Source organism: Neurospora tetrasperma (assembly GCF_000213175.1).
Source record: "Neurospora tetrasperma FGSC 2508 unplaced genomic scaffold NEUTE1scaffold_5, whole genome shotgun sequence".
In the NCBI taxonomy this organism is placed as follows: Eukaryota; Fungi; Ascomycota; class Sordariomycetes; order Sordariales; family Sordariaceae; genus Neurospora; species Neurospora tetrasperma.
In genome coordinates this window covers 1,885,833-1,910,090 of record NW_009799103.1, presented here as the reverse complement: position 1 = coordinate 1,910,090, position 24,258 = coordinate 1,885,833, and the positions used below count along the sequence as shown (strand labels likewise).

General features: G+C 53.3%; 8 protein-coding genes across 8 annotated transcripts; 3 read left to right on the top strand and 5 right to left on the bottom strand.

The window, feature by feature from the left end:
* Window positions 1-628: 628 nt before the first annotated feature.
* Window positions 629-1,444, top strand: NEUTE1DRAFT_131224 (catabolic 3-dehydroquinase; the record flags this gene model as incomplete). The annotated part of the gene is made up of 1 exon (XM_009855005.1): window positions 629-1,444. The coding sequence occupies one exon, from the start codon at window positions 629-631 to the stop codon at window positions 1,148-1,150; it is 522 nt and encodes a 173-aa protein (XP_009853307.1).
* A 253-nt stretch (window positions 1,445-1,697) lies between these two features.
* NEUTE1DRAFT_139743 (uncharacterized protein) lies at window positions 1,698-2,777 on the bottom strand (the record flags this gene model as incomplete). Its single annotated transcript, XM_009855004.1, has 1 exon — window positions 1,698-2,777. The coding sequence occupies one exon, from the start codon at window positions 2,775-2,777 to the stop codon at window positions 1,698-1,700; it is 1,080 nt and encodes a 359-aa protein (XP_009853306.1).
* A 1,994-nt stretch (window positions 2,778-4,771) lies between these two features.
* Window positions 4,772-5,827, top strand: NEUTE1DRAFT_46730 (uncharacterized protein; the record flags this gene model as incomplete). The annotated part of the gene is made up of 2 exons (XM_009854442.1): window positions 4,772-5,647; window positions 5,723-5,827. The coding sequence occupies 2 exons, from the start codon at window positions 4,772-4,774 to the stop codon at window positions 5,825-5,827; spliced, it is 981 nt and encodes a 326-aa protein (XP_009852744.1).
* Window positions 5,828-6,383: 556 nt separating this feature from the next.
* NEUTE1DRAFT_85816 (Quinate permease) lies at window positions 6,384-8,006 on the bottom strand (the record flags this gene model as incomplete). Its single annotated transcript, XM_009855003.1, has 1 exon — window positions 6,384-8,006. One exon carries the CDS (start codon window positions 7,995-7,997, stop codon window positions 6,384-6,386), a length of 1,614 nt encoding a protein of 537 aa, XP_009853305.1.
* A 998-nt stretch (window positions 8,007-9,004) lies between these two features.
* On the bottom strand, window positions 9,005-11,958 carry NEUTE1DRAFT_85813 (uncharacterized protein; the record flags this gene model as incomplete). Its single annotated transcript, XM_009855002.1, has 2 exons — window positions 9,005-11,679; window positions 11,743-11,958. The coding sequence occupies 2 exons, from the start codon at window positions 11,956-11,958 to the stop codon at window positions 9,136-9,138; spliced, it is 2,760 nt and encodes a 919-aa protein (XP_009853304.1).
* A 1,067-nt stretch (window positions 11,959-13,025) lies between these two features.
* Window positions 13,026-15,470, top strand: NEUTE1DRAFT_147986 (uncharacterized protein; the record flags this gene model as incomplete). The annotated part of the gene is made up of 1 exon (XM_009855001.1): window positions 13,026-15,470. The coding sequence occupies one exon, from the start codon at window positions 13,026-13,028 to the stop codon at window positions 15,468-15,470; it is 2,445 nt and encodes an 814-aa protein (XP_009853303.1).
* A 1,039-nt stretch (window positions 15,471-16,509) lies between these two features.
* NEUTE1DRAFT_85806 (uncharacterized protein) lies at window positions 16,510-17,931 on the bottom strand (the record flags this gene model as incomplete). The annotated part of the gene is made up of 1 exon (XM_009855000.1): window positions 16,510-17,931. One exon carries the CDS (start codon window positions 17,929-17,931, stop codon window positions 16,510-16,512), a length of 1,422 nt encoding a protein of 473 aa, XP_009853302.1.
* Window positions 17,932-18,220: 289 nt separating this feature from the next.
* NEUTE1DRAFT_67123 (uncharacterized protein) lies at window positions 18,221-22,148 on the bottom strand (the record flags this gene model as incomplete). Its single annotated transcript, XM_009854999.1, has 3 exons — window positions 18,221-20,480; window positions 20,688-21,680; window positions 22,076-22,148. The coding sequence occupies 3 exons, from the start codon at window positions 22,146-22,148 to the stop codon at window positions 18,424-18,426; spliced, it is 3,123 nt and encodes a 1,040-aa protein (XP_009853301.1).
* Between the last annotated feature and the right edge of the window lie 2,110 nt (window positions 22,149-24,258).

The following is a 24,258-nucleotide window of genomic DNA, read 5'->3' as shown; positions in this document are numbered from 1 at the left end:
AAACGTTCGCCCATCAACGGATGAGTCTTTAACCAGCCGAAAAGAGGTGATGCACGGGTAGTCGAAGATCTCGGTAAAGCCATAAGCTGACAGCTTCCCCGCCCTTAGGTACCAAATTTTTCTATGCCTTTTTTCTTGGATAAATCCTAACCCTTTCTTGGTGGCTCATGGGGTTAACGACTTGCACGACCTCAGCCACTCAACCGGAGGTATCATGTGAGAGAACACTAAACCAATACAGCCTCTTCACCACTCCGTACGTTCCAATCGTGCAAATCGAAGACGGGGGGTCTCGCTCATTGATCCAAGGTGCAATGGCAGAAGCAGAAAACAAACCCATGACGGCCTTTCGAATGGTCATCAGTGCAGTGACGAGCAATGTCACGGAAGCGGAGCGGAGCGGGGACGGGTAATCACTCATCCGCTCGTCGTGCAGACAACTTGTCCGTGTATTAGAGATGGGAATGATGAGGGAACCCGTAATTAAACAACAAAACATAAACACATCTCAATTCAACCTTCTGGCCTGTGAATTGTTGGGTATAGTGCGGCGGCATCTTTCGGACGCATTCCCTGTTGCGCCCATCTCCCACAAGCCCATCGCACCCAACCAGAGGTACCAAGCACAATGGCGTCCCGCCGTCACATTCTCCTCATCAATGGCCCCAATCTCAACCTCCTCGGCACCCGGGAGCCCCAAATCTACGGCTCAACAACCCTCCATGACATTGAGCAAGCCTCCCATACTCTGGCGTTCTCGCTAGGTCTTCGTCTTACAACCTTCCAGTCCAACCATGAAGGAGCCATCATCGACCGTATCCATCAAGCAGCGGGATTCTTCCCGTCTCCACCGTCACCGTCGCCGTCAAGTGCTGCAACCACGACGGAAGCAGGAGTGGGTCCCGGAGACAAAGTGTCGGCCATCATCATTAACCCCGGCGCTTATACGCACACGAGTATAGGCATCCGCGACGCGCTTCTGGGGACAGGAATTCCGTTTGTGGAGGTTCACGTGTCGAATGTGCATGCGAGAGAGGCGTTCAGACATCATAGTTACTTGAGTGACAAGGCGGTGGCAGTCATTTGCGGTTTGGGGCCGTTTGGGTATAGTGCTGCGCTGGAGTTTCTTGGGAGACACATGAAGTTTTGAGAACGTCATTGGGATGGGATGCTGATCTTCAACGTCCAAGTTGGCACCTGCATACACAAGATGAAGCTGGTCATCTTGAATCTGTGATATCAGGTGGCGTTGATGGCATTGTAGCAGCTTACCTCTAGTCTACAAGGTTAGTATGAAGCGTCGGATTGAATGCTCAAAGTTTAGGATCTCTCTTGCTTGGATCCACACCGAAGAAGGGAAGTCCAAAAGCATGGGAAAGCATGCTTTGATGTCAGGAATTATAGCCCTATTAATGTAGAGCCTGGATGTATATTGTCTTCCACCCGTCTAAGATCTTACTACAGTCAAGGTCGAGAAGAAACTGAGATGAAGAAATTATGATTGAATGAAATGAAAAAAAACCTGGGCTCAAGAGAACTATGTCACCGACTCCTGATACACGTGCCAGTCTCCGATTTGAAAACTAACGTACCAAGAGAAAAAGAAAGAGAAAAAAAAGAGAACGCCCAGCATTTTGTATAGTAGTAGAGTCAGTCTATAACGATAATCCAAGTAGTAAGAACAACCAGCGTTGAATTTACAGCGAAGCAGAGACCCGGGGCGTCGTCACCAATGGCCCCTCCACCGGTATCCTCAGGTCTTGCACCAACTTGGCCCACGAGATAGCGCCTCTCATGGCAAGTTCCTCCGGCACTTCAGGCCCCTCCTCAGACATTCTGCGGTTGAAAAGCTCTAAACTGACCCAGCCCTCGAAACCAATGCCGTGGAAAAAGGCTCGAGCAACCTCCTTCACGGGAAGATACGCACCATACTCTGTTTCGCCGTAGAACAGTCTACAATTGCGCGACCAGCTCATCCTCGCCGGCTGCTCTGGATTGTAATAGGGGTGGCCGGGCAGTAGTGGCTTGCTCAGCCTCTCGGCGTCAACCACCTGGACGTAGAAGACTTTGGAGACATCCACGCGCGAGACCAAGTTGGCGATGGACTTCCTGACTGCCTCTTTTGCGTTGGGTGTCCTACCGCTAGGAGATGTAGGGTCGGCATAGATGCGGCCGAGGATGTTGAAGGTGTCAAGGCAGATGCCAAAGTTGGGGCGGTCAACGCGTTGTACGATGTCCCAGCAGCGCTCCCAGAGGTCGACACGGGTGCTCCAGCAAAGACTCTCGTAGGCAAAGCGGATAGGGGGCAAAGCTTGAGCTCCAATATCGGCCACCTTGCAAAGATCTGAGACAATCAGGTCGAGGTTGTCACTGACTTGGTCGGCAGGGAGGAAGTTGGCTGGGATCTGAATGATGTCGGTGTGAAGCTCATGAGCGAGCTCAATCCATAGTGCTAGCTTCTCCAGACGACGCTCATGTTCTGCCCTGTCGTTAAGGCCGTCGTAGTGCATGAAAGGCTGGAGGCAGACGACCTCAAGCCCCCTGGCTTGACACATTTGGAGAATATGACGAGCGGCGGCTATCTGAGCTTCGACAAAAGGGCCTTCGGGAGAAGGACGCTCGTTCGACAAATGCTCTGCAACGTCGACCAGATCCTCATAAAAAAGCTCGATACCGAGATAGCCGTATCGTTGAGCGGCATCAAGCTTGCTGTCCAAAGAGTGGCCGGCAAAGCAGCGCCCTAGGGACATGGAACTAATGGCTAGCTTTAATGGCATGGCGAAAGGCTCAGCGAAGTGAGTGTGTTAATGGGTCTTGAGGATAGGGGGAAAAAAGCCGATGTTGTTGGTGGGGGGATCCTGGAGAAATAAGAGATGATGAGACGGGTTCTTGATATTGAGGTGAGATAGTGTCCTTGAAGAACTGTTTATCACCTCGGTGTCCTTGAGCTTGTATCGTCAAAAGGTGAGGAAATAAAGCACCAAGATAGTCACAGGATGTGCCCCATTGATATGGGAAGTGAAGGCAATGAGGAAGCAGTTGGGGTTTTCCAAAATTTGATTTGACCTTCTCGTGGTCTCATTCAATACGGCAAGCGTTCCTGCAACCAAGACTCAAACGTAACTCCGCAAGCGGCCAGCCGTCTCCCATCCTGAATCTTCAAATGACTAGGGGTATCAAGGCACTTTCATCTCCCATAGGAGGTGTGATAAAGACGCCGGCCGTGGCGGTGTATTGCAGATGTTCGGGATGTCATCGCTTCGGTTTGCGAAGAATCGGCCAATAACCGCAACGATAACGGATGTAAACGGTGAACCGCCGGATGGAAGCCGAAGTTTGCTGAGCGGAATAAAGCATCAACGGGTGGGCCGAAGGTAAGCGACCTATGAGCGTTTCACAAGATTTAGCATCTCTTTAACGATCAGATGGCCTCGAATGTTGACGGGCTTGGATGACGGGACAAGACATCTTCCACCCTTGCGTGTTAAACACTTAGCCGGCCGTCCTGCAGTTGACAGCCTCCCAAGACATGCACCTCGCTGGCCAGCTTGTATCGAGATCCAGTCAAAGTACCTCGGATTCATATGGGAAGGGACTTTTGACAGATGAAACACGGAATACCGAATCCTTCCGTGTAATCGTCCAACCTGCGAGTACCGGTCTTCCAGTTAGCTGTCTCATCGAATGGCAAACTATTATGGGAAGCCACTTGGTGATACCGCAGCTATGCAACAATTTGGATTCTGGCGCGTTGCTCCGTCTAAGTAAGTATGATTGAAAGTCAACAGTGAGTGAATGTAGGTATAACTGAAACAACGACTCCAAGTGGCTGGTCCAGGTCTAGAACTTTGACAGTTCACTATATGCTCTATAACCTACCCGGACTGTGATTTCGGCTCCCAGGTAAGATTCCATTTCCCGAATTCGCGTCTTTTCCGGGACAGTGTCAATTGGACCGGTGGACACTGATAAGAAGCTGCGTAAAATCGGTTGCCACAACGCTTTCCGTTGGCAAAGGTCGAGATACCAAAAAGAATCGGACGGATAACGATATCTGACATGCCTTGTGGGCCCGTCACATCAAAATGTCTGGGAGCCGAGAACATGAGTTCTGTGCATACGTTAAAAGGGTAAGCCGTTGGGCGCCCAGAAAGAAGAAGGGGGGGGGGGTGGACAGACTGCTGGGTAAGTATTTAAGCGGTAGGGCGGCTCCAGTTTGGGACGCCCTTGCGAGCTTGGACTGCCCAAAGCAACTCGGTACCTAGCAATCCCCGCAACAGACAGGTACCCGAAAGTGTTCAGATCTTCCGAGGCTGTTGAAGAGAGCTCTTCCTTCTCAATCACTGAAATCCCCAGAGCATGCCAAAAGGCAAAACGCTCATCCTTAATCTTTTCCCTTATGCAGGACCACTTCGGACCACTAGGCAGCCCCAGCTTCCCCAAACCCCCGAGGACATTCGAGCGTTCTCATTCATCCTCCTCCACGAAGTGCTTTGTTACGATGGAGATGCTTAGTCGAATTGAACCCTGTCAACTCCACGCGCCCAAGTAGTAATGAAAATGGGGGAATAACTTATAGCCACGCCTTATGGCATCTCTCTCCCGAGTTAGACGATCTCGGGAATTCCTTAGGTTCTCTTTATTTTCATTCCGGTCTTCTGTCGAATCTTGATTTTCGAGTGACTGTGACTTCTCATCGCCAGATACACCACACAATCAAGCACATATCACCATGTCGACAGCAACCACCACAACATCGGCGACGACGACGATGTCGGTCGTCCAGCCCCGACAGCAAGAGCTCCTCCACCTCACCAGCACACCCGACATCACCCCCTACACCAGACATGGCTATCTCTTCGGCCAAAAACTCGCGGCCTCCATGTCCCCTCTCCTCCACTCCATCGTTTACTCCCACCTCTCTCTCAACTGGGCCCAACTTCGTCTCGACTCCCCCTCTATACCACTCTTCCTCCAGCTGACCCAGCACCCAGACTTCTACGGCGCCTCAGTGACCATGCCTCACAAAGTGGCCATCATCCCTCACCTTGACCACCTGACTCCCGAATGTCGCGATGTCGGCGCCTGCAATACCCTATTTCTCAAAACCGACCCAGCCACCGGCCGTCGCCTGTACTGCGGCGCCAACACCGACGTGATTGGCGTGCGCGAGAGCTTCGTTCAAAATGTATCTGACCCCGCCCGGGTGTACGAGAGCCGGCCGGCACTGGTAATTGGCGGCGGCGGCGCGGCGCGATCGGCCGTGTACGCGCTGCACAAGTGGCTCGGCGCAACGGACATCTACCTCGTGAACCGGGACAAGAGCGAGGTGGACGCGGTGATTGCCGAGTGCACGGAGCGCGGGTACGGCGATCGCCTGGTGCATGTGGCGAGCGTGGAGCAGGCTGAAGGCCTGGAGGGGCCGGGGGCGATAGTCGCTTGCATTCCGGATTTCCCGCCTAAGACGGAGAAGGAGATGTTGGTGAGGAGGATCGTCGAGACGTTCTTGATGAAGGAGGAGAAGGGTGCTATGCTGGAGATGTGCTATAACCCTAGCCCGTTTACCGAGTTGGGAGCGTTGGCGGAGCACGAGGGGTGGCAGGTTATCTTGGGCACGGAGGCTTTGATTTGGCAGGGGATTGAGCAGGTATGTATCCGTCCTGAGCTTACATTGCACTGTGGAGGACAACTCAACTGATCTCTCACCCCCTTTGTTCTGCAGGACAAGTATTGGACCGGTCGTACAAATGAGGAACTTCCCATTCAACAGATCAAGGAAGTCATTGCTGCAAAATTGGCGGAAGCTTCCAAATCGCACACCAGTTGAGATAACAGGGTCCTCTAAGCATGTAAAACGACAGTGGAATGGAAACAGGGTCGCTCTACAGATCGGGGTGTGACATCGGTTGTGATAGAAATAGTAAATCTTCGTTTTAACTCTGCCAGCTCCACAAACATTGTTTCGTGCAAAGACATCACGATGTCGGAGTGTTGCAACGTGGGGATGTCTTGTCAAAAGCAAAGGCACCCGTTGCCCAATCGCAAACAGAAAGACTCGGTGGATCTACAAGAGTGAAGTAAGAATCTCCTTGACCACGGGACAGACCAAGATATGCGGGAGACAATCAAAACACAGTGCCGTAAAAAGGAAAGGATACTTGTAGAAACTCAATAGTGTGCTTCAGACAACGCAACTGTATACTCCCGCTTTGTAGCTGTCATCACATCAGCCTCTTCAACCTCGGGCAAGAAAGTCAAGTAATTACAACAAAGGTATCGCCCACATTTCAAACAAAACATCGTATCCACGGCGGCTGGCTGCCACAGCTCGCAACGCCCCTGGTCATATTCAAGCACCCTGAAAGCAAGGCAAATTGCAGACCTTAGACTGCATTCTCGGTCTGTGTCACCCTGTCCTTGTCGTCCAGCGACGACGACTCCTCTCGCTCTGGATTTCTGTCGAAGTTGAGCTCGGCCATGACATTCTTGTTGGCATTCTGAACGGGCTTGATTTCAAATAAGCGATCCATGGCCTCGAGAGGGATCGATTTGGTCTCGGGTAAAGAGAAGTAGATGAACACAATCGATAGCAGCATGAGCGACGCAAAGAAGAAGTACACGCCGTACTCCATCTTGATGAACATTTGCGGCGTGAAACGAGAAATGATAAAGTTCCAGAACCAGTTATTGGCCGCGGCTGATGCCTGACCCAGGGACCGTGTGTTTTGGTCAAACATCTCTGAGTTGATGACCCAAGGTGTACCGTTCCATGAAGGGGTGTAGAAGGCAGTCCAGAGGTAGAAGAAGAAGATGGCTGCGATGCCGCCAGAGGTCAGCTTTGCGTCTTCCGCCTTGTTCGACCCAGGATCAGCAATCTTGATGTAGGCTCCAATGAACCACATGCAGAGCGATCCGCCAGCCGCACCGATGAAGAGTATGCGGCGGCGGCCAACAAGATCAACAAGCCACAGAAGCCAGATAATGGTGAGCACCATCTTAACGACGCCGAAGATGCCTGTTGTCAAGAAGCCGGTGTCGGTACCAGTAATGCCGATGCTCCGGAATACGGTGGGGGAGTAATAGTTGATGGCATTGATACCACTCCCATTCTGCCAGAAAAAGAGCATGCCACCAAGAAAAAAGCGCCACTGGACCTTGCGCTGCTTGAGGGACAAAAACGGTTTCCAGAACCCATTGCCGACCTCTCGGGTATACCTTTCCAGGTCAGCGTCAATGAATGAAACCTCTTGCACGATGTATCTGTCGGTGGGCTCGAGGTTGCGTATCCAGCACAAGACCTTCATTGCCTCTTCTCTCTTGCCATTGGCAAAAAGCCACCGTGGCGACTCGGGAATCCAGAAGCTGCCCAAGAACAAGAGGCCGGCGGGGATGAGCTGAACCGCGAAGGGAATTAGCCACTGCGACCTCGTTGGGGCCATTGTAGTGTTGACGCCGTAGTTGATCCAAAACCCGACCAGACCACCAATCTGCCAGCCGAGCTCGTAAATGCCGACAAGACGACCGCGAACGGCGGGAGGGGCAAGCTCTGAGATGTAAATGGGTACCATGTTGGAGGCACCTCCGACGCCGATTCCAGCCAGCACTCTGCCTGCGATAATCGGATCAATGCCTCGCCCCTGACCATCAGCAGCGAGCATGATGGCGGCGCCAATGATGAAGACGACGGAGAAGGCGATTAGGGATTTGCGACGACCCAAGAAGTAACTAGTCGCATAAGCGAATAGACATCCAAAAAAGGCACCAGCTTGGTAAACGGATACGATGTTGGACTGGAGCAAGGCGAGAGCACCAGGTGTGTAAGAGGCGAAATCGAATTCCTTGGTGAAGGACGGCAGCGCAAGGGTAGTGCCAATGAAGGCAGAGTCATAGCCAATCATGCACGAGGCAAAACTGGCAATCGCCGCGCATGTGTAGACGCGCCAGTTGTAAACGGCCTTTGGCGTTGGCCTATCTTCCTTGAGCGCAAGGAGAGTCATCTTGACGCGTCTAATGCCGATTGACAATATGATACAAGAGAAGGGGGGCCGGTGACGCGACCTCTTACAAGGTGGACAAAGGGGGTGAGTGATGCGAACGAGGGAAGAAGGCTGAATGTATCCTGGGATCTCTTTGCTGAAGTCGAGATGGCTCTTCTTTTGTAGAAAAGCAAATCTCAAGGGGGTACATGAGTATTCGACTCATCCATGCGCATGGGAACCCACGCACTAAACTAGTCTTCCCTTCTCCATGGGGAATCTTGCCGTTAGCAACCATACCCCAGCCGCCCAACGAGCTAAGATCTGGCTGCTTAGTCTCCCCCGCAAGAGCTACACCAAACCTGCTATTCACAAGCGACCGGCACAATTACGAATCGTAACCCCAGAAAATCCAGAGTGCATGGCAACAGCCAAACCCCAGATGCCGGGACTCTTCGTGGCAAAGTGACTAACCTGTTCCAGCTCATCGTCAGCGTCTCAGTGTCCAACCCCCGAGCTTCCCCGCACTGAAGAAGTGAAGCTGATGAGTGTTGAGCCGGCAGCTGGCTGTCCAGTGCAACCCCTGCTCAACAACGACCCCACAAACCGCCGACGTGCTAGCGCAGAGTTTTTGGAGGGTGAGGATGAATGTATAACCGGGGGACGACAAGTGTCGACAACGGTGGTTGTTCAGCCCCTTTCATCTTCAACCTCTCGAGCCCCTTTACCCGAGACAGCATGACTGGCCACGGTCGTAAACGTTGATACCGATGAGCCATCACATCTGAGAAGCTGCATCTCTGTGCATGAACGGAAAAGCCATTACCCAGCCAGCGCCTGGTAGTTCGATACCCAGTATCCTTGAAACTGGAAGGTGTTGTCGAGGATATACATATGAGGTGGATCGTACACCTCCTCTTCCTCCCTCCAATTATCAGCGCCAAGTGTTCCCCTCAGCCGATCGCTTCACCGTGCTGTCGCGGTGTTGGTAGCCCGTGCTTACAATAGAAGTACTTGCCGGCTCCAGGAGCAAACACGGATCCGGGTTTAGTACTCCGAGCAGATCTTGTTGCTGTCCGCCCAAACCGGTCCGAGTTGTACCCTAATGCCGACAGCCCGCCCCGAAATCAAGACCGTGAGATCCGCATGTCTCTTTCTTTCAAGATATTTGCGTTGCAATTCCGTTGAGGCGAGGCTGTAACTGCGCGGTATGAGATTTTGCTTGATCATCTGGGTATGCTCGCAAAACCTCGCGCCTCATCAAGCGACGAGGTGCTCGCCGCCCGGTGAACAGTTCAAATTGGGCAAACCCTTGCTCTGGCAAGAGGTCAAGTCCATCCATTGCGACCCAGCCTCTGTGAGCCTCGCGTCGTGTTTGTTCGAGCAAGGGTGATGTGAGACATTTGTAGTCGAGTTCTAGTACAATGCCGCCAGTGGGGTTGTCGAGCCAGTGCAAAGGCACAGTAAATTCAGGGTCAGGGGTGTTGTCCACTGTGTGTGTCGGTATGCAGGAAACGATCATGGTCGGGTTTTTGAAGTTTTCTGGGAGCGGTTCGTCTCGAGATCGAATGATGTGAAAACAGGTGTTGTCGTGGGATCTTGGCCCTGTGCTCAACAGAGGCAATGCGTCTCTGACCAACAGGTTCTCGAAGTGTAGAACCAGCTTCTCGGCATTAGCAAATGTTCGGTTAAAGATCAAAATCTTCTTGACTCCCAGTTGAAGCATGGCATAGACAGCTGCCCTAGCCATTCCGCCAGCGCCGATGACAAGACCAGTGCTTGTTGATCTCACGGCATTGGCGGGCGATAAACCGCGGCGAAGGCAGGCCCGGATACCAATCCAATCCGTGTTCTCGCCGTAGAGAGCTCTGACAGCGCCGGCTTGGCTGATATTGTTGAACATGGACACCTCATCCGGTATTCCACCGTCCGCGGTAAGGTGTCGTACCGGAATCAAGGTGTTGACGGCTCCGATGGCTTTCGCGTGCCGGCTCAGCGAGTGTGTGAGGCTGATGATTTCCACCTTGAACGGCAGGCCGACCGAGGCTCCAGCAAACTGCGGATCGCTGATAACCTCGCGCAAAGTCCCGATGTTTGCTGTAGAAAGAGGCTTGTAGTGGTGTGGAATGCCACAGGCCTTGAGTGCGGCATTGTGCATGGCGGGGGACAAGCTATATCCCACATTTGCGCCGAAGACATACAGCTTCATTGGGTCGTGGACAAATGCCGAGTAGAGAGCCTGTGTTGCTTCCAGAGCCGTGAGCGGAGGCTGGAGATAGCGATGGGCTGGATTGCGGAGCCCGATTGCATCCTCCTTGGTAGGCCCTGGTGCAACTGGAGTCAGGATCTCGTTAAAACACATCGATGTCCGACCTAGCCGTCCTGTATTGTAAGCAATAAATGGGAGCCTTGGACCCCCGACGGCCTCTACAGCAACGTGGAACTGCCGAATGTCTGTGTTGTCCCGGGAATTTGAAGCCGGTCTGGTCAACCTTACCAAGTCGCATCCTGTATTCTGGGCCTTTTCATAGGCTTGTAACCAAGATGGATCCCCCCAGCGCGGCGAATTGACCTCTGCAAGTTGTTTATTGCCGATAACCTTGGTGGTTCCTTGAACGGTGGTTAGTTGCCCAAGCAAGCCAGAATCGAGCCCCAGATCGACCGTAAGATAATCTGGCGCAAGCCTTAAGGCATGGTTTAGGTAAGTCATGTAAAGAGCGAGCAGAGCTTCTTCATACAGCGCTCTTTCTGGGAAGACCACGTGAAGGATGATGGGGATCACGGTGTCCCTTCTGATTTCGCCTACAACACGACTGATCTCGCTCGCTCGGTGGGGCGCAAGACCCAAGGGGCTCGTTGGGCCGGATTCGCTCGTTGCAAGATCGTCTACAATGATCTCGATTGCGTCCACACCGACATCAAGCTCTTGGATATCGACGCCTTGGTCGAGCAAGGCAGATATAGGCAAGGCGAGGGCGTAGGTAAAGCGGCGCTGTTCAACGGGGACGGAAGCCAGGGGAAAGGCCGACTCGACAAAAGGTATGGTCCCCTTGGGTAGAATCAGGGAGAGAAATTTGAGGAAGTGGCGCTCGGCTCGTTTAAGCGTCAGATACGGCGCGGTATGCCGCTGGTCCGGAACGGCAGGTGGTGACGTTGAAGCGGAGTGGGTGTCCAGGTTCTCCTCGGAGACGTTGAAGAACTCGAAACGGGTGCAGCGGCGAAGGACAGTACTGGTGGCATCAAGGAGGGTGCCAACTTTGGACTTGTCGTATCCCTTGAGATGGGCCTCGATAGCTTTTGCATCGCGCAGAACGTAAATGACAGGATTCGACGTGCTGAAATCCTGCAACATGGCCTGCACATCCCGCTCCAGCCAAGAGCAGACGAGAATGGCGCGGGTCCTGTGCAGATTCAAGATGTTCTGCAAGATGGCGATCTGGCGCCTCCCATAGTCGACCGGGCCGTGTGTCTTCTTGTAGCTGGAACTAGACAAGCCAGTGAGATGATGGAACTCGGATTCCAGGTCGACTATCTTGCGCTTCATGGCGGTAGATGCCATGATGGCCAGCGTAGACTTGCCAGCGCCACGAATGCCGGCGATAACAATGGAAGCATCGGGATCGAAGCTGGCGGTGATGGGATGATGCGGCAGCGCACGGCGGGGCGGGGAATTGGGCGCCGACCAAGAGCCTGGTGAGACTGACTGTTAGTACGATCAAGACTCGAGGTAAAAATCGCGAAGCAATACAGACGTGCCTAGAGGTACTCTGTGGGCGGAAGTGCTCCGACTATTGGAGAGGGTTCGTGGTGGTCGCCTAGCATGGGCACCGACATCGTTGCTGTTGCCAGTGTCGTTGTAGAGCATGGCCATGGTTGCGAAGGAACGCTTCATGCCACTGGCGACGGAGGATGATATGTGCGGTAGAGGTAGAGGATCGCGGGCTGCGACATCCCCGACATGGCGTGCCGGGATGGTGTTCATGATGGCGGCGGCGGCGGCGGCGGCGGGGGTGGTAGTGGTGTCCCTATCGCAGCGAGTGAAAGGCCGGGTGCCTACCTAGTTGTGCGCATACTTGTGAATCGGCATTCCCGCATGCGCCATGGCAATGTCAATTCTGCAAATTGGAAACTAGAGAATCACTCACTCATCCGGTCAGAAAAGGGTTCATGAGTTTTGTTCTGTGCTTGTCGCAATACAGTACCTAGCGGTCCGTTGCTTAAGGAAACAGCGTCCTCTGGCATGCAAGCTGAGAGATGCCAGCCCGCCCGGTGTGCCTTTGAGTAAAAAGCCTTGCGGCAAAGAAACTGAAACCCCCTTACACCTTGCTTGCACTTGGATACAACGAGGTCTGTACTTGATGTACAAGAGGCAAGCACGGAAAAGGAGGGCGGGCATTTAATTACCTAGGTAGGTAGGTAGGTAGGTACAGTCCTAGGACGGAGCCTGCCTCTCTCATATGAGGTGATATCCATACGTCCAAGCCTGTCAAACCTTCCAGTATTTACCTTACTAGGTAGGTACAGCCATCTGTAACCATGGCGGGTGTTTTCACGGAGGTCTCGCTGCACAAAAGGATAAACGATTATCCTCCCAACTTGGGCCTCCATTTTCTCTCCTCTGTTCACGCTGTTTACAACTCCAACACACCTGTTTGTCCTGTTGCCTCACAGGTTCGACAATGGACTATAAGACTACCTACCGATAGTCATATGCTTCCCTTTAACCTGCAGGCGAAAGTGTCTTCGAATTCTCGTTAGACGTACATGCCACAGCAAAAGCCGAGCTTCCCCCGCACCGAATTCACTACCGGTTCCACTGCCGTGACGGATCCAAACATTCACTGCCATCCAGCTTCTTCGCTCATGATATCGCTATGCACCCACCTCGGCCTCTACGCAACCCCATTCAAGCCATGATCGGACTCCCAGACACCCACTACAACGTCGCCATGGTTCGGAGAGGGTCATGAACAAAAAAAAAAAAAGATCGGCAAGGGCATCCCATGCGCCTGATTCGCAACATATCTCTCCGGATACACAAATCCCAACATGCCGCCCAAACGCAAGACACTCAATGCCGCTGCCGAAGCCAATGCCCACGCTGATGGCCATGCTGATGCCCACGCTGATGGCCATGTCGCTAACACTTCAGCAAGCAGCAACAACGCCCGTTTTGCGGACTTAACCAACATTGACACACCCGGCCTCGGCCCTACCACGACGACGTCACTTGTCGAGCCCGCTCGTTCAAAACGCCAGAGAGTCTCGAGGGCCTGTGATCAGTGTCGAGCTGCACGCGAAAAGTGCGATGGAATCCAGCCGGCTTGCTTCCCCTGTGTGTCGCAGGGCCGGTCGTGTACCTACCAGGCCAGTCCCAAGAAGCGAGGTGTCCAGACGGGCTACATCCGCACTCTCGAACTGGCTCTTGCTTGGATGTTCGAGAACGTTGCCCGCAGCGAGGATGCCCTCCACAATCTTTTGGTCCGTGAAGCTGGCCAGGGCAGCGCTCTCCTGGTCGGCAAAGACTCGCCTGCTGCAGAACGCCTGCATGCAAGATGGGCGACGAGTCGAGTCAACAAAAGCATCACCCGTCTTCTCTCAGGTCAGGCCGCACATGATCCATCTGAAGACGGCCAATCCCCGTCCGAAGACATAAATGTCCAAGATGCCGGGGCAAAGACATCCGACTTCCCTCATGCGCCTCACTTGACTTTCTCGGCGCCTAGTACAGCTGAGACACGCACTCTACCAGGCCCGGTCCGACCACCTATTTCGGCAAACACCCTGGAAAACAACCTTCAGCCAGATAGTACCGGGATAGGGAAGCTACCACCCAATCATTGGCGCTTGCTGGATATCTACTTTTCCTACACGCATTCTTGGCTCCCTATCCTCGAGAAGAAAGACATGTACCAAGCATTGTACCAGTATTCTGAACAAGGCTCGTTGCTTCCCTCTGCGAATGTCGAGTCTGGCGTTCATGCCGAGCTCTGGAGCGCACTCGCCCTGGCGTCCTTCCAGGCTGCTGCTACTGCTGCATCGAGTGCTACGGGTCCAGCTTCAGCTGCTCATGGCCATGACAATGCCATCAATCCTTCACCTGCAGACATATCTGACACAGCCCGAAAGCTCATACCTTTGGAAAGCGGGCCGTTCCAGGTTCAGCACTGCAGAGCGTTGCTGCTTCTTTGTCTCGTAAGCCTTGGACGAGATGATTGGGAGTCTGCTTGGTTGCTGGTTGGCTTTGCGGTTCGCGTCCTACTTGTTGTTCGCACCCAGTTGCCTCCTGATGATGACCGGCCACGACCAAGAATGCGTGCGCTGCTCGTCGCGTGCTTCATCGTGGATACCATTGTGTCTATGAGACACAACGTGCCGGCCCATCTCAAGCCAGACGACATTGCGGATCTGCCGTTACCTGAAGACGGTCAAGATCAATGGGAGCCGTGGACACCATGTGAGGGCTTAGGCGGTGAACACACCATGCTGCAAATGTTGAGGAATCCGGCATACCCTTTAAGCACATTCAACCACCTATATGGCGTGACCAAGCTGGTTGCTTTGGAGCTTCTGCCAAGAATACGAACATCTTCACAGAACGCTCCCTCGGAGTTCAGGTCGCGGTTGCAGCAGGTAATCGGCCACAATTCTCCCTTCAGCGTCTTTGTCCTTTCCCAGGATACAGCATCGGCTTTTGTGCCTACTGCATACCTTACCCGTACCGTTTATTTATGGGCAGCTGCCTTTTCTGAGCCTCTCAACGAACACTACTCGCATCTTCTGATCGAAACTCTTGATCAGTATCAGAAGCGGTTTGGTACATATGCAATCCCACCTCTGATCCCTTCTCTACTAGACTCCCTTCTTGCTTTAAAGAAACAATCACATTCTTCAGAGCGGCATCGAATGCACTTGGAGGAGCTTTTCCCCGCCTACTCCTCCATTTGGTCTCGGGGAGGCCGACACAGCAATACTGGCCTCCAACCCATACGACAACTTGAGCTTCCGCCGACTGCAACTGCAACTGCAAATATCATGCCCCATGTCATGGAACAGCCCCCGTCGACGTCAATAAATCCGGTCAACGATCGGTTCAATGGAATACCGAATCCTACCCCCTACAATAGCGATGCGGCCCTAGACGCAATTACTCAAACCAATGACTACGGATCAGTCAATACCCATGGCATTCTCAGTACATTTCCACCACCTGCCACCCACTTGAACGAGGCCTCGGTGGCCCTTGCGCATGGAGGTGCTCCTCCCAGACCACCACCGCCATACGTTGATAGTACAACGAACCATCCTCCTCACCATAGTAACCTCGTCCCCATGGCCAATTTCGGATATTCGACTGTAGACTACGATGCGATGGTGGATGATCTGGCATCGATTGAGTACACGGATGCGGTTGACGTTGATCCGCAGTTCATGACGAACCTCGGGTTTGTCCCAGGGTGTAATTTTAGCGATATCAGCACGTATGAGCAATAGTTGGCCATTCGAAGTTTAGGAAACATACAAACACATACAAAGACATACAGATATGCGGCACACATGTACAAAAAAAAAAAAAAAAAAAAGGGAAGGAAGGAAGGGGGTGCCCAGAAGTGTTTGTGTTCTCATGAAGAACACAACGGCATTTGGTAGTTTCGCTACACAAAATGACCACTTTGATGATAACTCGTGACAAACAGACACTCGCGAGATACCTACCCCACCCATGGTGGAAGGACCATTCGGGACCGTCACCTCGTCTTTGAGTGGCAGTGAATCAGCAGGACAGCCTTTCGAGATCATTGTGTAGGTATAGTGGCCTAAGGCTCGTTTTCGCTCCCACTATCTAAGTATACCATTGCACCTTCAGGTTCATCTTTAAGGCAAGATGGCCGAGCGGTCTAAGGCGCCACGTTAAGGTTAACCCTTAATATCCCTTCCAAGGTTCCGTGGTCCGAAAGGGCGTGGGTTCGAATCCCACTCTTGTCAGCACGATTTTTTTTGTGTCAAAAGTCTAATTTGTTGACATCGAGTCCTGGTACTTGTCATTCTTTCTGTTCGGGGCTTTTCTAATTTCCCTATCTTGACAGTGATTTATGGGGACCCCAATCTTTTTGGGGTGGGGGGGGGGGGGGGGGGGCTTGGGAATCTGGATATGGGTGAGATAGTCAGTCCTTAACTTGAGGGGTGACCTTTGCGATAATTCTATTCAATTTATTGAAAAGACTAGTCATACGACTGAGGTACGTTGGGCCTCTTTGAGCTCCCTGTACAATGTGATTATAATTAGTTCATCCATTGGCTTCATTCCATTTCGTTCAATAACGTAGGCATGTCTGTGCAGGACCTATCTTGATGCCCGGCTATTCTGTATATGTGTTCTACGACCAACAAACAACTTGCCCATATCCTCTCCTGCACTTATCTTTGTGCGTATATATTATATATATATATCACTCACTGTATGTTTGTGTGTGTGTGTGTTGTTGGGGGGGGGGGGGGGGGGGGGGGGAGGTTGGGTCCGTTCGACACCAAGTCAAATCTTAGGCTCGCTCTTCCCCGTAGCCTGCGCCGCCCTCTGCTGTCTAATGACGGTACTACTAATCTTGGAAGTGAAATCTTCGGTAGCCTTGACGTCTTCTCCCACGTCCTCCGGGATCTCATCCGCATTTAACACATCAACCTCAAAAACCTCCAGTGTCTTCCATCCCTGTTCCGCCCGCTTGTCATTGACGGCCTTTCCACCCGACCGCGTCTCCCCCGACACGACCAGCACATCGATATTTTCCTCCGTGACCGTCGGCCCAAAAGCATCTTGTATCCGTACGCATTGCACGATGATCGTGCCATCCCTGAAAGCCGCGCGGAAATCGCCGTCTTTCTCGTCGATTTGCACTCCTGCCGCGACGGCGGAGTGGATGTTGTCGTCGGCCGCAGGGCCCATTGCCTCTCTCCATCCCTTGTCCGAGAGCTGTAGAAGCCTGGATAAAAAGTAAATGACGTTCCGCGCCCGCGTCTCCCACGACTGCACGTATTCTGCAAACTTCTTGTTCTTGAGGAGCTCATCGCCCGTGATCCCAATGATGTATTTGCACGGCTCGCGTCGCCTGGGCGAAGTAGCCGGCAGTGACAGCTCATCTTTGCTCGGCACTCCCAAGAGCAAAGCGCCCGCGGTCAGGAGCAGCTTGTGGCCCGGATGGAGATAGTCAAAGGTCCCTCCTAGACAAACGACCGGCACTCCTGATACCCGTCTTCCCTCCCCATTCCCCTCCCCTCCAGCTGCTCCCGCTACCGCCGTAGTATCGTCTCCAACAAGCCCATGATGCAGTGTCAACCCCCCCTCCACACCCACCAATTGCTCCTGCCGAAGCGCATGTGCCCCAATCATCTTCCCCTCCGCCATCTGCAGATACACCTCGTTCAACCGAATGCCCTGCTCGGTGCGCACATGAAAAATATAATTCCACGGGTGATAGGCGTCCGCAAATGTCGCCAAGTCTACCACCACCGTGTTGTTCGTCTCAATCAGACTATTACTGCTTTTCGAATCCCCGCGCAGGGCCCGGTCTTCAGCATTCAATGGCTTGCGTCCCCGATCATGATCAACCAGCACAACCGTCGCATCCACCGACCCCTGACCACCATCAATCTCCGTGCTGATTTCCAAGCGGGCGCAAATGACGGAGATGATGGCGTACAGGCCCGCGATCAGCGCTTGCGCTTGCGACCAGAGCAAGGTCTTGGAGCGCAGCTGGTAGGGCGGCCCTTGGAGGATGGGGACGGTGACGGCGATAATGAGCTTGGATGCGCCGTGCGGGTTGGCGTGTTTGAGCTTGGAGAGGACGGCGGTGAGAGGGGGGCGGTAGGCGGCGTTGAGGAGGGTGCGGTTGGAGGGGTGGGGTGGGAAGGGGAGGAGGAGGAGGGAGGGCAGTTGGTCCCTTTTATTGATGGTGGTCATGGTGAGGATGGGTTGGGACGTAGAGGAATGGGATGGAGTGTTATGATGAAACTGAGCTCAGTTTCCAAAATGAAGGAGGTTGACAGTCTCCCCGATGTCGGCTATTGATAAGATGACTGCTAGATGCAATTCTGTTCCAAGTGCAATGTGCCCGGTGGTCCAGGCAGGTGCGGAGGTGCCGTCATCAACAGATCGTTAACGGCGCGTGATCCATTGATAGGCTGCAAACATGATGTTCAACCCTAACCCCGCACCTGTTATTCATCCACTGCCCAGTGATGTGTTCTCAGCCATGCATGTTTTGGACTTATCCATTATTCAATATCTACGAAACATCTATCGGTATATGGCATCCACATACGCCTATCAACTTTCGGCTCCCACACATAGCCACCGCCTCCTAAATGCCCGCTAAATCCCCGGGTAAATCAACGACATGCCATGTTTGTACTATCCGTTCACCTCACGTACTTTGATCCTTCAGACAAAAGCTCAAGGACCACCCATCCCCGTCCCGACACGTTGTTGCATTTGTTGCATTGAAGATGTCGCCGTAGGAGTTGATCCGTAAAGGCTCGGTCCTCCGGGACCTCCATGTCCACTCGACGGCCCTGGCCCTCCCAGTCCCATCCCAGGGTTCGTTCCCGTCCGCTCTCTCATCCTCCGACCCTCCATCAGCCCCCTCAAACCTCTCTTCTGCAGACCAATCACACTGCTTAGCTCTCCAGACCAGATTTCACTTCCTCGTTCCGTCTCATGCTCCCCAATCTCTGACCACTCACTTCCACTCACGCTGTTCGTAGCGCTCAACTCCTCGTCAGGCGGCCTCCTGCCCTGCTGAAGCCCGGTCGTATTGATATGCAACGCCGCAGTCCTTGCAGCAAGGCTACTGCCGCCACCACCATATTCACTGCCGTTTGCGGAAGGCGGCATTGATCCGACCGGACTAGCCAGTCCATCCAGGTCGGCAGGCGGGAAGAAGTTGGGGTTGAGGGTACCGTCAATGCCACGTCCGCCTCCGGCGGCCATGGCAGTGGCATTGAAGACTGCGGCTGCGTTTCGGCTGTCAAGTAGGTTATGCAGGCGCTCCACCACCGCTTCAAGGAGACCATCCACTCGATACGGCCGCGCTATTTGAAGAAGACTGCAGAGAATCTGTGGAGTGCACAACGGCGAGGTAGGCTGGGGGAGGCTGGAGGTATAGAGGAAGTGGAGAAGTGCTTGGATGGTGAGGAAGGTGTGCGGTAGATAGAGGCATCGTGGTCGGTTATTAGGCGCAAGAGTACGCGGTGTTGGTGCACTGTTGAGCGCGGCAGCGTCTACACCCGTTGGTGACATGATGCTTCCCGCCACGGATGTAGCGGCCGTGCTGGGCGGCTTGCCAGCTGAGCTACCACCCGAGTATACCGACATCTGACTCTCCATCGTATTCCTGTTTCCGGGCGTGGGTGTCATGTTGGAGCTGCGGCCCATACCAGACGACGCCGAAATGGAGTTGGACCTGAGTGTCATGACGTCGCTACCGTCCTGGCAGGCTGTCCCTTCCCGGAGCAGCTGGACAAAATACGGCCCCCATCGCCTTGCAATGATTCTAGAGTTGACAGGTATCCGTTCACCGCCTATGCAGAGAATATCCATGTCCGCCAATTCCCGCATCGTAAGCGCCTTCTCTCCGAGCTCTTCGGCAGCACGGCTGTGTTGTCTACCGCCGGCAGTAAAGCCCGCCTTACGGGCTAGACTCAAACCAGGACCGGTATAAGGACTACTGGCACTGACGAAGCCGCTCATGGGCGCCGTCTTCCGAGGATTGTCATAGAATCCAAAGGCCTCCAGCTCTACCATGCAGACATTGCTGAAGTTGATGCGCCGATGATTATAGTCATCCACAAGGCTTCTCTTTCGGTGACCCAAGACGACGAACGTGTTCCTCCTGTTCCACAACACGCCTCTGTTCCAACTTCCCTGACTAAAAACAGCCCCTCCGGCATCGATCCTACTCCAGCTAAGGTTCCGTAGATCCAATGCCCAGAGTGCATATTCCTGCTTCGATGAGGTGAGATAGGTGCCACTAACCACAAAGTAGTGATCGATGATTCCTCCATTGGGAAATCGTAATCCTGGCGGACTGTATTGCTCTTTCATCGTCGTCTCGACAAGGGTTCCATCACTCGATCTTACTTGCAACTCCAATTTAACGTCGAGAAAGTTGTAGTTGCTGTAAATCAGCATGCTAGATCCGGCATCCTTGGCCTCCTGGGAAGTAGCTCCTGGGTCCGGCCGTCCGCTAACCAGGTGTGGCTTGCCTATTTTTGCCGCGAGGGATGGTGGCAGGGGAGCAACCACACTTCTATATGCACCGCAGCTCTTGCCCAGTTGTTCCGTTGAAACCCACTTGAGGCTTCGCAGGTTGAAGACACTGATCTGTTCAATATAGTGATTTGCGGCATCTTGGCCTCCTATAACCACCATTTCTGCGCCGCCAGTCCCATCAATGTTGATTCCAATGCGGCCCTCATTGGGGTTCCCCGATGAAGGATTATGCTGAAGCGCTGAGAACGGGGCCCTGTGAGATGCGAAAGCGGCCGACGACGGGAGAATGCATGCACAGTGAGCATATCGTCCCTGGGGAGCCTCTTGTGTCTGAACGAAGGTCCACTTCCTTGTGGGTGCGTCGTAAATGTATATATCCGACATGACCTTGACCTCGGGTTGTTGATCCTGCGGTATTGTGTTTTGGCTTGATATCGGGGACATACCGCCATAACAGACAAGTTTCGTGTCGCCGAGAGCGCACATGGAGTGAAAATACCGAGGTGGGGGAACATCTCCGGTCGCCTCGATTTTAGACCAGTGTCGTCGGATGAGGTCCAACTCGTATAGATCAGCCGTTAGCGGCGCAGGCTTGCTTCTCGACAGTACCCTTCCACCAAATACGAATAGTTTGTCTCCCAAGACTGTCGTAGTAGCACCAACCAAAGGCGGCGGCTCTCTGCCTGTTGTCCGGTGCACGTTGCACATCAAACCCGACAAATGCTGTGATGGCGAGGGCATTGGTTGCGGCCCACCGCCACCCGCTACCTGTGACCTCCCTGGGCCACCGTTGGGGGAGGGGCCGGCGGACATTGGCCCATTACTCCTCTGCGTCGAGTTTTCACGGCGTCCATCTCCCCCTTCTGATCTGTGAACACTTGCGAAGCTGCTCTGACTGCTACTCATGCTAACATCCTGTCGTGCAGTCTCTTGAGATCTCATATACGTGCCGCCACCTCCCATCTCCATCGATGATGCCGAATCCATGGGGCTCATTCGATTATTGTCCATCCAGTCTTCTTCTGCGTTCACAATCGTTTCCAGCGGCGGTTGAGTGAATTGCGTAGGCGTTGATGGGCTCGTTGGGGAAAGCGTCGGTGGGGGAGGTTCCGGTAAAGGTTTTGCAAGACTGTTTTGGAGACTCAGGCTCCGTGCATGTTGCGCCTGGAGTGGGTTTGGAGACTTTATATGGATAGGAGACGATATGGACGGTCGCTCTGCGGTGGGAATGTAAGACTCAGCGGGTCGTCGTAGACCGAGCTGTGAAGGTTGGCGCGTGAGCCTCGCAAACTCCTCCCGGCCGGGAGTGATCTTTTTGATGCCGCGGAAAGCTGAAGACAAAAACTCGGACGGGGTCCTTGCAGGAGAACGAGAGGTCTGTTCCTCGGATTCGGAATCAGAGAAGCGACTGAGGTCGAAAGCACTCGGCGGCTGCTGGTCTGAAGTCGGCGATGTCAGTCCAAAGCCCGCCATCTCGACAGTTGCTGCGCCTGCAGCGCAAAACTATCTATGCAAAAAGGCTCTTGAGAGTGAAACAGGCGACAAGACATGGGCATAGTCACAAGAAGTCCAAGGAAGGAAAAGGTCATGTGAAAGAGCAGTGCAGTAGGGCGACGGCACAACCCGAGAAAAGCGAGGGCGAGCCAAGATGCAGTCACCTGGCAAATGACAAACGCGGGTCCAGCCGAAGAAAAGAATAGGAGGGAAAAGTCCAGGATCCGTTGGGTCCGCCGTTGAGGCACAGACAGGAGTCAATTCCGGGACAATGGGTCAAGGTGAGCGATGGCTATCCTGGGAGCATTCACACCTTGGACGGAGCCCAGGGGCTAGACACACCGGGCTGCCCCGAGTAAGTTCCCAAGACTCTCGTACCAGTCCGCGGCCTTTGCCGTGAGCCTAGCAGCCATATTCCCTACGAGCATGGAAAGGAATGCGAGGGGAACAGCGAAGAAGGGAATCTTGGCCGGCCGACCTGAAGCAGAAACCCAAACATGTTGTGGGGATTAGCCGTGCGGGCAGTGGGAACTCGGAGAGGCCGCGAGTGTCAGGCACCTCCAACCATGGCAGGAAGGGCGGCGTGGATCATGGGGGGACTGCGCAATGGCACAGCGTAGGAATTGGAAGGCAGTGACGAGATGGGCATATGGAAAGGCGACAACAACGAAGAGAGGGACCAGGGGCCGTGGAACAAACCAATTTGAGATGGGAAATGGGTAATGCGAAGCGTACCTGATCAAATCGTCGCAGAGGTGGCAAGGCGACGATGTACCGTAAGGTGTTTGTTCTGACGTAACCAAAGTTGGAAGATGAAATTGATGTTGCGACGAAGTTAATGCTTCCTTTGATTTCCGATCTGGTGTCCCTCCGTGACCAGGGCTTCGTCGAGCGTATATTTGTACGGGCGGCGGCGGGGCTGACGCGCAGGCGAACGGGTAGACGAACAGATGGGATGGAACAGGCGGGACAGAACAACGGACGAGAGTAGAAAGGAGGGATGAAAGACGCAATACTGACACGTTCAGTCGAAGTGGTCGGTGCAGAGAGCGCGCATCGGTGTGCAGGTAGAGTCGGTGGTAGAGTTCTTGCAGGGTCCCGCACGGACTCGGCGTTCAAGGGAGAGGACGGAGGAAAGTACAACGACCAGGTACCCTACCTAGCTCTATGGACCAGGAATCTAGTAGTCTAGTTCTAGAATTTGCAAGCGGTTTGGTTCGTGCGCCCGCGTGTATAAAGGATCGCAGGAGATAAGTAGGTAGGTAATGCAAGGTGCGGCGATCACTCGTCGGCCGTTTGGTGCAAGAGGAAGAAAATGGAAGTGAAGTCGGACAGTAGTGCAGTGTACCCAAGTACTAGACAAGGGACTGGGAACGGGAATGGGGTTGCTTTTAGCTGCTACAACCTCTTCCTCTTTTCTTTGATTCCCTGCGGGTTGAAGAGTCGCCGAACTGAAACCCCCTTCATCAATCAACTTTGCTTTCATACTACTACTACACTATATACCAAAAGGAAAGGTACATGGAAGGTATAGGCCCGCAGAGATCCCCCCCGTCTCGGGGAAAATCCCAGATGAAATTTGAAAACTCACTTCTCCCTTTTTTCAATTTTATTTGATTTTTTTTTCTTTCTTTGCAATGCCAATCTCGACATGTCTTCAATGCCTTTTCGACATGGTCGCAAGATAGGCCATTCAGGGGCAGGCGTCAGTTGCGCTAGAGATTGACACGACGCTCCGCGTGGTTCTCGTGGACGATGAATCCCAAGGCACACAAAAGGGTGGATTCGATGCTGCAACCTTGGACAAAGAGAGCCACACGAATCAGATGGTGGCTTGAAGCTGCGCTTTTCTTGACAAATCGCAGCAAGTCGTCCGCCTTCGAGAAGCAATACCAAGAACTACGCAGGGACTCCCTCGGGAAAGGGATCCACACTCGGCACAATCTGACATCTTTCATCGATTCCGTCCTATGGTAGTGTCCCCTGTTTGAAGTTCCCGTTTCTCGTCAACCATTCCGAGTTCAGTTTCTCTCCAAAGTCCGCAATCGCACAAGAATAGGTCTTCCTCCTCTCTCCCTTTTCGGCGTCAGCTGTCATCATCTTTGACTTTGTTTCACGGGCATACCACCATATCCTAGGTATACAGGACACTCTCCCCTCCGCCCCCTCCTTTAATTGAACCGTTAACACCCACTGCCATCCCACCCAGTTTCCGGTTTACCTCACATCCCTACCGCTATCTCGTGGCTAACAAGGTTCACAGTTTTACTCTCACTTCCCCCGGCGTCATCGGGACATTCCCCCTTTTGGGATACGAAACACCACCAAGCGACGAAATAGCTAACCAAAGGAAACGAACCGTGCCAGCGCGCTTGCTATGCCTATCCTTCTCGGGTTCGGTCAAACCTTCCAACATCACCTATCAGAACGTTGACCGTCAAAATTTTGCCGTTCCGCATGGCATCACTCGGTGATTAGGCCCCTTTTCCATATGGATTCTTTCTCAAAAAAATTAGAAAAAAA